We start from the raw sequence: 13,946 nt of genomic DNA, 5'->3' as shown, positions 1-13,946 counted from the left end.
TTCAAAACCCCTCCACCTTCAGAGGCTGCTCAGCTGCCTCCTCCCCTTCTGCCTTCTGTGTTGTGAGCTGTTGCACCCTCTACTATTTCATCTGTTGAAATAACCCTTTATGTTTTCAGTCTTTCAGAAACTTGCCAAAATCTCTGGTCAGTCCTTGGCCCTTTATCCCCTTTTTAGTTCTATCATAGATGTATTCCTTTTTATGCCTGCCATCCTGAGGGAAGCTGAATGAACTTTAGATAAACCTCATTCTACTGAAGTCTGCCCCAAAGGAAAGAGAATTATAGAAAGGAGTCAGGCTATTTACGTTAATTTTTATGTAGTAGTTCCATCTTTCAAATCCTGTTCCCAGAAGTTCCCTTGGCATCCTAAATATTGAAATGCTGGTTGGCATATTCTATTACTAAATTATACCTGACACAAATTTAATAATTATACACAAATGTTAATTGTTATTAAACTACCCATACTGCACAATTAAAATCTCTATGCACATGTTTACAGTTTACTAAGCTTATAATGTATTTACATATGTCTCAGTTGAACCTCATTACAAGCCTTTAAGGTAGGTATATCAGGCTATACTAGCTGCTTCATCATGGTGAAGACAACTAGACTGCTTTGTTTCTAGTCTTGGAGTTTCCAGTTAACTTGCTGAAAGCTATCTTAATCTTCTATAAACTACTTAATTTTTCTTGTACTTAATTTTATCTGTAAACTTAGATTACTGATTGTAATTCCCTCAAAGGGTCATGATAAGAAATTATAATATCTGTAAACACTTAGAACAGAGCCTGGCATATTATAAGTGCTCAATAAATATTAGTTATTATTATTATTATTGTTTTCTTCATAATTGTCCCTTTTTTCCCTTTTACAGATGGCAAAACTATTTGGCATCAGTCAAGTCACTCTTAGAATCAGTTAATAAGAAACAGAACCTGGATACAAATTCATATATTCTGACTCCAAATTCGAGTTATTTCCAATGTATCAGATTGTTTCAACGTGCTAAGAATATTAAAGATTAAAGCTGGGAAGGATCATAAAATTCTCTCTGTTCTCGTTAACCATTAATCAAAGATGTGGTGCTACGTAAATTCTATGGATAGAAGTTGGGGAGGGTGCAGTAATCTATTTAAAACAAGCATTAAGTACCCTTTATCTGTGTTTCCTAAACACTAACCTGTTAAATCTTTGTCACAATGTGTTGAAGTTATTCAGCAAACATTTGCCCCAGTTAAAGGAGCTCCTTGAGAACATGGACCAAATCATTCCTTTTTGCATTCCCAAAGCAGTATAAAATTTCCATAAAATTTATGTAAAATTTCAAGCTCAAGGATATTTGATTAAAGTTACTTAAACAAAGGGACATTAGCGGCAATACCAAATCTATATACTCCCTTCCATATTCTTGGGCCCTCTAGAAACAATGAACTTACAAAAGTGAGACTCATTGTGTGACTTTTTAGGAAATTTCATACCACTACTGTTATTCAGCTGAATACATAGAGGGTAAACATTTAAACAAACAAAACTGTTGGAGGCCCAGATGGTCAAGAACCTGACAATGCACATAATATCTTCCACCAGTGGTTACTCTCATTTCTGACCCTGAGATGAGATTTGAGGATATAAATTCTAGAATTCTTTTGCTTTTGTTGTTTTTTTTAAATTTTTTTCTTCTTCCTGCATGATGCTTACACACTTCAGAATGTTTGCACACATTCTTTCTGAAGCTTCAGAGCAGTAGTATCAAAGCCTTCCAGGACATGGAAGTTTTGTTTGTGGCAGGAAGAAAACAGATAGGATGTAAACAGTTTTGGCTACCCCAGGGATATTAATGGTCTTGCATGAAAATAAATAAGTAACACTAAATAGCATTCACATTACCTTTATTCTTCTCCATCATATTTTCTCCAAAATCCAATGTCATAGACAGAAGATAATTTTTAGCAATAGAAGAAGTAGACAGAAAATTAGAATATAATTTTTTCCCCTTATCACAGGGCACCAGAAGAGCACAGATTAGAGTTTCAGAGTTGATACACCAAAACTATATATAATATTCAAACTATGATAAAGTTTCAGTGAATTTCAGAGTTAACATAGAAGAGCTTCCATCTCATAATGATAACTTGCGTGTATTTTCTAACAGATGGCATAACCAGCCCGTCTTAGGTATGTTTGATGGATTTTTAACAATGTAGCTGGTATTTATTTGTTGTCGGTTGGACTTGAGATTGTCATCAATCAGTGTCCATACTGAGAGTCATTACTGATCAGAGTTTGATGAACTAATGGGCCAGAAATCCCTAGTACATTCTGGATAAAAAGAGATTTGGAGGTCCTGTGGGACCCAAACAAAAGGCTGATTAAAGCTCTGACAGAGCCAATGGAACAAGGGCAGCCTTGGCTCTTTCCAGAGTCCATGCCAACAGTTGGGGGTGGGAGGGTCCTGTCAGAGCAATACCTTAGTGTGGCAATGCTTAAGGTGGCTGTTCTGTCCCCTGTTTATTTCTCACTGCTAACGACCCTCTGTCACTAACTTTGTCTGCTGCCGTGCCAAGAAAAAGCCAGTAGCCAGACATATCTCTGAAATTTCAGCAGCTTCAGATGGCCCATTTCTGAAGACAGGGCAGAGAGGTTTGGGTTTGACATTAAATCACACTCAGCTCAGCATTTTTGATGTTAGAAGTCTGTCATAGGTTGATTTCCTTTGGAAGCTGACTCTGAGTTGGAGATTAGCAAACAGGAAGTTATCACAGGGACTCTTGGGAGCAACTCTGGTAGGGGAAGGAAGAGGACTGGGCAGAGGGAGAAGTCTATCTGTGATGAAGTCTCAGTGGTAAGTCTCAGCCAGCTCCGCAGGAAGCTCTGAAGCTGGAATGGCCTTTCAGAGTTGTCCCAAATTGGGGCCAAATGGACAGGCGCCTTAAACCCCCACATTGATCAGTCATTGGGTTTGGGCCGTCCCAGGAAACAGGCATGATCCTGAGCCAAGTGTTTCTCTTCAGCTGAGGCAGTCCTGGGGAGGAGAGGGCTGACAGTTGAGGGCTGTCTGCTGAGGGCACTCTCAGCAGCTGTAATGCTGAAGGAGGGGTCTGGATGGTGGATCACAGTGTTCATCACAAAGTCTAATTTCAGTGCAGCCAAGTCACAGTTCAAGCACCAAGCCTAGCCTGTGAATTGAAGAGTGTGCTGGCTCCTGTGATGCATCCTGCCTATCTGTGAGCAGCAGAGTCTGCCCTTGTTTAGACCTGCCAGGTCTAAAGGTAGGGCCCCAGCTGGCTCTGATCAATCCTAGAGCTCCATGGAGAGCTCCAAGACAGTGCTAACAACAGCAAGAAGAATATTAAATATAGACAACAGTGCCTGGCACTGTTCTAAGCCCTCTTTGTGTGTTACTTCATGAAGTCCTCACAACAACCCTATGATATAGGTGGTTTTGCATCTTACCAATGAAGAAGCTGAGGGGACAGAGGCAGTTGGGGGACCATGAGTGCCTCCTCTTCCATCATTCAAGAAGATGAGGAATTTGGAGGTAGTGGATTGATCAGGTGCATCACTGATCTTTCTTATTTTCCTCCATTGTCTTTATGCTCAGATGCTCCCAGAGGAGCAAGGTGCCCACCTACACAGCTGGAAAAGGTGAAGTATCCACCAGAGAGGGAGTCAGGTGTTGGTCTGGGGTCAGGCTTTCTAAGAAAGGACAGACTCTCCCTGAAGGCTTTTCTGAGTTCTACATACAAGAGCAGCCCCCGAATCAATTTGAAAACACACTTCAATCTGTCTTCAATTTATGTTCCCTGTATATAAAGGGAGAGATTGTGTGTCTATAAGCCAACATCGCCTCTCCCTTGGTTTCATAAGCCCTGGGTGATCTTTTGGTCTCTGCTGCTTATGAGACGGAGAAACTTACCTGTAAGGTGAGGCAGTTGAACTAAAGGGTCTATAAGACCTCTCCCAGCTCTAAAAGATTATGTTGCTTTCAAAGTCGACGGTAATTAATAAAGAGAATTCAGAGGAAACGAGAAACATTCTGAGAATATAAAGTGTCATGTGTTACTATAAATAACTGAATGTGGTTCTTACCTGTAGTTTGGATTCATGAGACAGAATTAATTCCTTTATTTCATAAACTTGGCTGTGTCCTAGAAGTTTTAATGCATTTTAAAATTAAAATGTAGACTGGCTTTACATCTAAATCCTGCTTGCTGTCCTCTCATTTCATCTCCTACTTTGCAAACTTAATGGTGATGAAAACACCAAGGACATCTTCAAAGAGAAGGTTACTTGAAGCAGCTGCCACTCAAGCCTTGCCTTTTGGGACTGTCACTTTTCATTTTGTCTTCACCTGTGCCCCTCACAGCTCATGGCACTGACGCTTGAGGAGCCTCAGGGAATAAGCTGTATTTGAGTAGGTAAGTCACAGGTGAATTATAGAATCCAAACGGACAGGAGGAAGAAACATTCAAGTGCAACTTCTCAGTTCCATCCTACAACATTTATTGGGTAGAGGGCACCATGCTGGGAGATGTCAGACATGTGGGCACAGCTCTTGTCTCCAAGAGCCCCTCAGTCCAGTGGGAGAAAAGAGAGAAATTCAGAAATGTCTAGCACAATTACAGAAATGATCAGCAGTTTAACAGAGGTAGAGAAAAATGTGTGCAGATGATAAAAATAATATAATAATAGCTACCCTTTATTGAATACTTACTAAAGACCATGTGTCTTACTAAGATCTTTTCATTTAATCATGCCAACAACCATAAGTGGAAGGTATTGTCATTATTACCGTCATTTGAATGTGAGGAAACTTGGTTCAAAGAGGTGATGTGGTTTGCCTCAGGTGACTCAGCTAATATATGGTAGAGCCTGGATTCAAATCTAGATCTTTTTGATTTTAAATCCTTTACTGCCAATGACTGTACTCTTCTGTCTCCCCAAAGGCAGGCACCCGCTATTCTTACTTAGGAGTTAGAGGTGTGGTTTGTACTGAATTTGGAAGACTGAGTAAAACTTGCAGTAAAAACAGGAAGATATATATTCTGGGCAAAATGAATAGCCCAAGCAGATGGAGATGTGGAAAAAGTCCTGAGACTCTGCAGGTGGCAGTAGAACGCCCACTGCACCAGTGAGTGTGTACATGTGTGTGTGGGGGGGGGTAGTGTACAGGATGGGGAGGGGGAGGGAAGAGAGAAGGCGTTGCATGCGGAAGGGTGGGGACAGACTGAGTATAGCTGTGATTTGAATGAGGCAGCATACCTGTGGAAGCTTCTCAGCAAACCTGTGTGCAGTCCTGACATTTAATGTGATGATTTTTTGAAAAATGGTGCACACGTTATACACACACACACACACTCACAGTAACAGTGAGGTCTATCCCACAGAGAGTTGAGCTCAGCTAACTAAAAATCTGCATTATAGGGCAGTGGTTCTCAGACTTGAACATCCATGTCCATAAGAATCCCCCGGGAAACTTGTTAAAGCACACATTGTTGGGCACCAGCCCAACATGCTGATTCAGTAAGTCTGGGGTGGGGCCTGAGAATTTGCATTTCTAACCAACTTCCAAGTGATGCTAATGCTGCAGTTCTTGGGAACAAGCTTTATATGGCACTGATGTAGGGCGGGGTATGACTTTGCTGTGAGTGAAAGGTGAGAGGTTCAGCATTTGAACATTAAAATCATTCACTTCCTGAGACCAATATCATGTTTGTGCTCCTGTCTCCAGCTTTGTCCTCCCCACCCTATTCTGTTCTAGCCATAGAATCTTTCAAAACCCGGAGTCTGATCATGTCACTCTCATGCTTAAAAATGTTCGTGGCTCCCTTTGCCTTTGCATGGTATATTAATCCTTTCAGAGCTCTTCCTACCTCTTTAATCCCTCACATTCTCCTTTATAGGATGCCTTGCAGCTCCCTGAAAAAGCCATATTGCCTCTTACCCACATCTGGAATGTCAATCTCCCCAGGCCCACCTCTCTTCATTTGGTTAAGTTCCCTTTCTGCTCCAAGTGTTATCCTTGAAATCAACTCCATCAGAAGGTCTTTCAAGACCTTGGGCAACGCCCCTCATGGGCCTCTGTAAAGCACTCTTGCACAGAATAGAAATGGCCTGGTGACAAGGCTGAGCTCTCCACTAATTTGAGAGCTCCTTGAAGGTAGGCACTGAGTCTTGGCACTTAGCACATGAATAAACAGGTTAATAAATTATAATTGAACTAGTGTTATTCCAGACCTGGTGAGAATTAACCATCACATCTGCTTTTCCTGGGGCAAACGATTATGTGCTTTCTTAGAGTCTGAGCTACCACAAGAAAAATTTGTTCACAAATAGAATAAGGAAATAATATGCCATTAATAACCCAGAAAAAGCTGTATCTGTTTTAGGATTTTTCCGTCTGGGCATTACAAACCACAAAAGCAACTGTTTTGCCTCCACAAAGAACATATTTTTTTAACAGCACACTTTCCAAAAGGACACTCCTTCTGCTGCATTTTGATCTATCCTGATTTAATTTAAAGTTTGGAGATGGGGTCTGACCTTATCTATCAGTGGCTGAGCCGTTGTCTCATGGAAATGCAGTTTGAAACTCATTAATAGGGTAGCCTGTATATTATAACTTAGAAGCTCTGGGTTATCACTGATGCTTGCAATTGCTATGGAAACCGGGTTCATATGCACCTTTCAAAGAGCCAGCTTTAAAACAGGAAAAAAAAAAAAAGAAGAGGAAAAAGAAGGCTCCTTGAAAGAATAAGCTATTAGTACGCAGCATGCATAGGCAGGTTCAGTGATGCAAAAATGCTCTGCCTACACAATGATGAAAACAATTCTTTATATTTTTTAGAGCTAATAATGTATAACCTTGTATTAGAGAACCGTGTTTATACTGGTAAGGAAGAATGCCTAAGGCAGCTTTCCCCCATGCTCACACACACACACACACACACACACACACACACACACACACACAAACACAGGCATAAACACATATCTGTAATTTTCAGTGTTCCCCAGACTTTTTGCAGCCTGCATCCTGAAATCCTCCAAAAGCCCCTGCACACGCAGCTTCAGCTGCTAAAGCCCAACCAGTGTGGACACTGAGAGAGCTTATAAGATGAATGTGTATAAATGTTGCATCCTGTAACTTATGGACTGACTTTTCCAAATTTAAGATGGTAGCACTAATTTGATCAAGTTTCTTATAAAACATTTTTCAGTTGTATTCTTCCCTAAGTTTGGGTTTTGGAGGCTCCATCCCTCATCTCTCTCCTTGCCCATGTATATTTCTCCCTAATAATCCTTATAATCAAAGTGTAGTATTGTGTTGGGTAAACAATAGTATGAGCGTCATCAACACGGAGGGGGAGACTTGGTCACCACCTGAGACTGGGGGTGGCGGGGGGAAAAAAGCCAGAGAACAAGAGGGGGCACAGAGGTGGCTCCCAAGTGGTGTGGCCCAACACATGACATCATTTCACTCCCCTCTTGCTCCCAAATCTCTATCTTTCCAGCCACCTCATTTTGTCTGCATTTGCTCCTCCCTACTTCTCATTTCTGTCCTCACTCACCAGCCTCTCGCCAAGGTACCCTCCCCAAAGACCTGTCACCAGGGTAGCACAGGAGTGGCAGGACTCATACCATTTATAAAACAGATAGGAACTGGCTCAATAACCCAAGAAACGGACGCAAAATTGTAAAATATTGGAAAAGTGCAAGAGGTTTATGGTCTTGAATGCTGTCGTTTCTTTCCCAGTATTTCCATGCATAACCTGAGTCTTTCATCTTCGTTTTTCTTCCCTCTCTTCTTTCCTTCTGTTATGTTCCATCCTGACTTGCCTCTCTTCCTGCCACTCCCCTGGCCTTCCTCCGTGCTTCCTCCCCAGCAGTCTAGATGTGGAGGACTGAAAGTATAGCGTTGTACACTCCTCTTCCCACATCACAAACAGCATCTTCTCTGACCCACAGTTACAACAATAGGCCCCAATGTTCCAGAGGAGGACAATATAGCTAAAGCATGACCCAACAAAAGAAAGCATGGTTTACAGTTCATATTTTACGTAACTGCTTCACTTCTGAAAACTCTGAGCATCATCTTATGGAAAAGCATTCTCTAAATGGACACTCCCCACTCAACACAGAACCATGTATTATTCCCTCCAATGTGCTCATCTCTCTATTTTCCTTCCCACTTGTGAATCCTTCTATGGTTTTCCCCTCATCTTTTCCATGCTGTGCTCCTCCCCTAACCTTAGCAAGTGTCAGCTGGGCTTCCTCTTCTCCTGAAGCAGAACAGGTCTTGAGGGCTGGGCTCCCTCTATCCTCACCTTCATACAGAAGGAATTCAGAAGAGAGCAAACCTCTTCTGGAGGCTGGTGCTCACTCTGCAGGCACCTGGAAACCACTTCTTTGCTTTCAAGTAGTTATGTAACCTAAACAAGGACTATTGTCCCTCTTTTAATATAGGCATTCTCTTCCTTGGAAGGCATCATAAATGATCATTTCAGAACCATAGAGGTCTCCTCGACTAGACTCAGACCTCCTTTGGGCAGAGGCTGTGTCTCTTTCTCTCCCTAGCACCAGCTACTGCCCCTGGCACATGGCCATGTTTGGTAAATGTTTACTTGTTGAAAGTCCAATTGACAAAAATGTTGCTTTCATCCAGTGGCATCTCTGTATGAGTGAGCATCTCAGGTTTCTTGCTGAGCGCAGACTCAGAGCAGAAGGTGGGAGGGTGTAGCACGAGGACTTGGGGCTCAAGGCAGTGTGGTGTGGTGGGGGGAGGGCAGCTCCTAGATTGGAGAACATTCTCCTTAGACCACTCCCACTTTACAGCTGTACAGAAAAGCAGCCCCTGCTGCATTGTCAGGGGAGACCTGTGCTTAGAGAGCAACAGGAAAAGGGTCTTCAATCCAGTGTGGTGTAGTGGGGAAAAGACAGAGTAAGCCAGACAAGCCTGAGTTTGACTCCTGATTCTATCACCTAGTAGCTGTGGATTTGGGGAAGTTAGGTAATTGCCTTGATTTTAAAATTTCTCATCACTAAAATGGGCAAAACAAGACTATTTCAAAGGATTCTTGGCGTACTTGAATGAGACAATGTTTTTGAAGCCCTAGTACAGGGGCTAACACATCGCATATACTCAGTAAATGGCAATTAGTAGTAGTAGTGGTAACAGTATTGCTATAATTTTTTGGTTGGGTGGAAAAGAGAACTATCCTTTTCCTCATCATTTCTTCACTAAGATTTTGTGTCCTCTTTATGACAGTTCAGAGTGTTACTGACTCACTGAGAGTCAGCCATAACTTTAAAAAAAATTTTTTTTTAATTTTTTATTTTTTTAATTGCAGTAACATTGGATTATAACGTTACATAGCTTTCAGATGTACATCGTAATGTATTTCGAATTCTGTGTAGATTACATCATGTTCACCACCCAAAGCCCGATTATGGTCCATCCCCTTACACGTGAGCCTAATCACCCCTTTTGCCCTCCCCCCTCCCCCCTTCCCCTGTGGTAACCACCAATCCAGTCTCAGTTGCTATGTGTTTGCTTGTCGTTGTTTTTATCTTCTACTTATGAGTGAGATCATATGGTATTTGACTTTCTCCCTCTGACTTTTTTCACTCAGCATAATACCCTCAGGGTCCATCCATGTTGTCACAAATGGCCGGATTTCATCATTTCTTATGGCTGAGCAGTATTCCATTACAGCCATAACTTTTAAAGCTGGTGAACTTAATCCTCTATTCTTTTTTCTCATTTGATTTTCCCTTCCTTTTCCAACTCCTCACTTCTGGGTACTTCTTCCTCTCCTTTCATTTTTATAATGCCTGCTCTCCCAATTCTGGCCCACTCCCTTCCCAATCTATACTTCATACTATGTTCTTAATTTACTCTAAGGTGTGAATGGCTGATTAGCAGCGACAGTGTTACTCTCAGGTGATATTTTCACACAAAGAAGAACAAAATCCTCTAACTGAGAAACATTAAGATCCTTTGAGTTCAGTGTTTTTCAAATTGCAGGTTGCAATTTAAAGGAATCAATTTAGTGGCTCCTGACTATCATTCTTTTCATATTATTGCACCTTCTTACAACATGCTATTTTAGTGTCCTAATGTAGAGGAGAAAATTGTAAACAGTTTAAAAATCTAGGGGGAAAATGTTTTTGCTTTAACCTTCAAGTGGAAGTTACTTGTATGTAACAATCTATTTGTATGTTATGTCCCAGGTTTTAAATAACCAACCTTGTTGAATTTCAGTCCGAAAAATGAGGAAACAAATAGTGGCATCAAAGGAGTTAAGCAGAGGAGGTGAAATGGATATAGAGTTGAAATTGGAACTGAACATTGTCAGATCTCTGTCTCCAAAGGAAAATCTAACTTAAATAATAAAGGTCCATTTTCTATACAGCCAAATGCCATGTCACTTAATTAGGAAAACATGATTTGGAAAAAATCTTTCTGGATTATATTTAACTAGGGTACCAAAAGCATCATGCGTAAAAGGAAAAACCGATAAACTGAACTACATCAAAACTAAAAACTTTTGCTCTGCAAAAGTCTCTGTAAGAGGATAAGATAAGCTACAGATTGTGAGAAAAGATTTGCAAATCAAAGAACTCTCAAAACTCAGCAGTAGGGGCTGGCTCTGTGGCCGAGTGGTTAAGTTTGTGCGCTCCGCTGTGGCGGCCCAGGGTTCAGATCCTGGGCACAGACATGGCACCGCTCGTCAGGCCACATTGAGGTGGTGTCCCACATCCCACAACTAGAAGGACATGCAACTAAGATATACAACTGTGTACAGGGGGGGTTTGGGGAGATAAAGCAGAAAAAAAAAAGGAAGATTGGCAACAGTTGTTAGCCCAGGTGCCAGTCTTGAAAAAAAAAAAAAAGAATAGTTTAAAAAATAAATTAATTAATTAAAAACTCAGCAGTAAAAACAAATACTCAAACCAAAAAAAGGGCAAAGGACATTTCACAGAAGAGGATATACAGATGGCAAATAAGCACATGAAAAGATGCTCAACATCATTAGCCATTAGTGAAATGCAAATTAAGACATCAGGACACATTTACAAAAATGACTTAAAAGTAGCAACAATACCAAATGCTGGTGAGGATGCAGAGAAGGTGGAATTGCTGGTGGGAATGTAAAATGGCACAGCCACTCTGGAAAACAGTTTGGCAGTTTCTTAAGAAACTGCAACTACCATGCAAACCTGCAATTGCATTCCTGGGCATTTTTCCCAGAAAAGTGAAAACTTACGTTCACACAAAAACCTGTACACAAATGTTCACAATAGCTTCACTTGTTATACCAAAACCTGGGACTAGTCCAGATGTCCTTCAATGGTTGAATGGCTAAAAATATTGTGATACATCCTAAAGGTTTATTTACTCTATGATTTCATTTATATAATATTCTTGAAATGACAAAATTATAAAAATGGAGAACCGATGTGGCTATGAAAGGGCAACATGAGGAATCTTTGTGGTAATGGAATGTTCTTGTATCTTGATTGTATGAACGTCAATATCCTAGTTGTGGCATTGTACTATAGTTTTGCAGTATGTTACCATTCGGGGAACCTGGGTCAATGGTACGCAGGATCTCTCCATACTATTTCCCACAACTGCACATGAATCTAAAATTATCTCAGTAAAATTTTAAACTAAGCAAAAACACATATGAAAAACCTTTGGGCTTACTTCTGTCCATGTACATTCATAACCATGTCACTGGTTGCACAGGATTCTGTCATGAAAAAAAACCTTAGATGCTTTCTAAAAGCTAATTAGGTCCAATGATAAACTAATAATAGCAAGCTATTTAGCAAGCTGTAAACCAAAAAGGTGTAGAAATTTAGCAGTTGAATTCTATTTCCTGACTATAGCACTTCTGCTATTCAATCTATTTTCTCCACATATTGGAAGACTGAACAGGCCCTGGCGGTCAAAATACAAAAGACACTGTTGCAATAAATGGTAGACTATTTGAGAGAAGGAACAGTTCCTAATGTCTTGACAATCTATGATAGTCCATAAAGGCCTTTGTGTCCACGTGCCAGGAGGACTGCGGAACAAAGGGTAGAGGTTAAGACAGGTATGAGAAGGGACTACTGAGATAACATTAGACTTTAAAAAATATTGATAGCAAATCTGCCTATCTAGTGTACAAAAAACAGTCAGAATAGACATCGGCACAATTTTAACCTGATGATTCATGAAAATGGATTATTTTTTATGAGAAAAAGTTCAGTCATTTCCTTGTGAACACAAAGAAAATTAAGAGAAAATTTAAAGGTACTAAGGAAATGCAACACTAACTCTTATAATGTATTCCCTCTCAGTTAAACAGGCAAATCTCCCTAAAGACAAGTGTTTTTCAGCCTGAATATTTATCAGACTACATAACCTCTGTACCAACTGCATTTTGATTTTGTAACAGAACCTTTTCTATAAAAGCTAGTACAACAACTAGAAGTGAATATAAAATATTCCCCGGTTAAGCCTTTAACACATAAAAAGCTATATAACATATGCATTAATTAATAGTTTTATAAAAGTAATGCGGTTTTGGACTGTTAGAATCTGTATTTGTGGCGAAATAACCAGGCACAAGGATATCAAGCACACAATTTTCACTTAATCTGTTATTTTCTAGGTTTACCATTTAATTATTGCTGTACAATTCAACTGCAAGTATTTCAGTACTTGAAGCATGAGCTCTACAGAACAATAAGCAGTTAGGTGTAGTACCAGGGCTTGTTCCTTCCAATTGCAGCGTCGAACAAGTGTCTTCTACGCATAGCGGCCCTGGGTTTGCAGTTCATCACCGTGAGGACCTTCATCCGATTCTTCTGTAGTAGTCTTCTCTTCGTTAGTAGCATGTAGACTTTCTTCGTTTTTATCCTCTTCTTCCAGTTGTAGCTCTTTCGAAATTAATTGTCTAGCTAATTTGATGTTCAGCCCCTCGTTGTAGTGAAGCTTTCTTTTCATTTCGAACTGCTGATGTTTTTCTTGAATGTCGAGGAAGATTTTGCTGGTGTGCGCCCCGTGGCTCTCTGGCTCCCCGACCTGATAGTTGGACTCCGACATATCAGTGACAGCTAATTTCAAGGCTAAGATGTCTAGGGTCATGACTTCTTTTGCTTCTAAACCACTCATTGCATCTTCCCCATCATCTTGCACACTGAGGTGCGGACTACTGGGCTCATTTGTCTTCATTAATTCATGATCTCTGTATGCTGGGCGGTATGTCGCCAGGATGTTCGATTCGTCCCACTTCTGGGACTTTTTTCTCTGCACCTCCTGGGTAGCCCCTCCGGACTGCTGGGTGGAGGCCGCCATCGAGGAAGCCGTGGAGCCTTTGTTCTTCAGGATCCCCTTGATGGGCCGGTGCTGCGAGGTGGTGGAGGCCGCCATGCTTGGGGAGTGAAGGGCCTCCGCTCGAGGGTTGGGCCGCCGCAGCCGCCCGCCGCGCTCCAGTCTGATGCTGCAGCGCGGTGTGTCTGGACCACGGCCCCAGCGCCCTAGCAGCCAGCCTCCCCAGGTCGTGGCGTCACAAAGGATGACACAAACAACGCCACAGTGGTCACCGCCGCTGTCATCGCCACCGTCATCACCGCCGTCATCACCTCCGTCACCGCCTCTGTCACCGTCTCGTGGCCCATGATGCTGTCTTTATTTTTTTAATGGAGTAAGATAGGAAATATCCCTGAATTGCATGTGAACCGAGGGAGCACTGTTTTGCGAATTTCTAAATACCCTGTATGAGTACGGGGAGGCTGTGTAAAATGTATTTCTTACTGTGGGTCACTGTCAAAAAATTGAAAGCCACGGCTTTGGTTGGAAAAATTGAAGGCACAGGCGCTAGAAGGGGATGAACTTCTGCTCTTCCCTGCCATTGCCATCCACACCTCACTCTCTCCTCACC

At 41.4% G+C, this 13,946-nt stretch overlaps 1 protein-coding gene across 1 annotated transcript; it reads right to left on the bottom strand.

The window, feature by feature from the left end:
* Positions 1 to 12,811: 12,811 nt before the first annotated feature.
* Positions 12,812 to 13,435, bottom strand: PPP1R2C (PPP1R2 family member C). Its single transcript, XM_014852340.3, has one exon. It carries the CDS (start codon positions 13,433 to 13,435, stop codon positions 12,812 to 12,814), a length of 624 nt encoding a protein of 207 aa, XP_014707826.1.
* Positions 13,436 to 13,946: the final 511 nt, after the last annotated feature.

This window comes from Equus asinus, chromosome X (assembly GCF_041296235.1).
Source record: "Equus asinus isolate D_3611 breed Donkey chromosome X, EquAss-T2T_v2, whole genome shotgun sequence".
NCBI lineage: Eukaryota > Metazoa > Chordata > Mammalia > Perissodactyla > Equidae > Equus > Equus asinus.
Note: the sequence above shows the minus strand (reverse complement) of the source record. Positions and strands in the feature narration are given on the sequence as shown.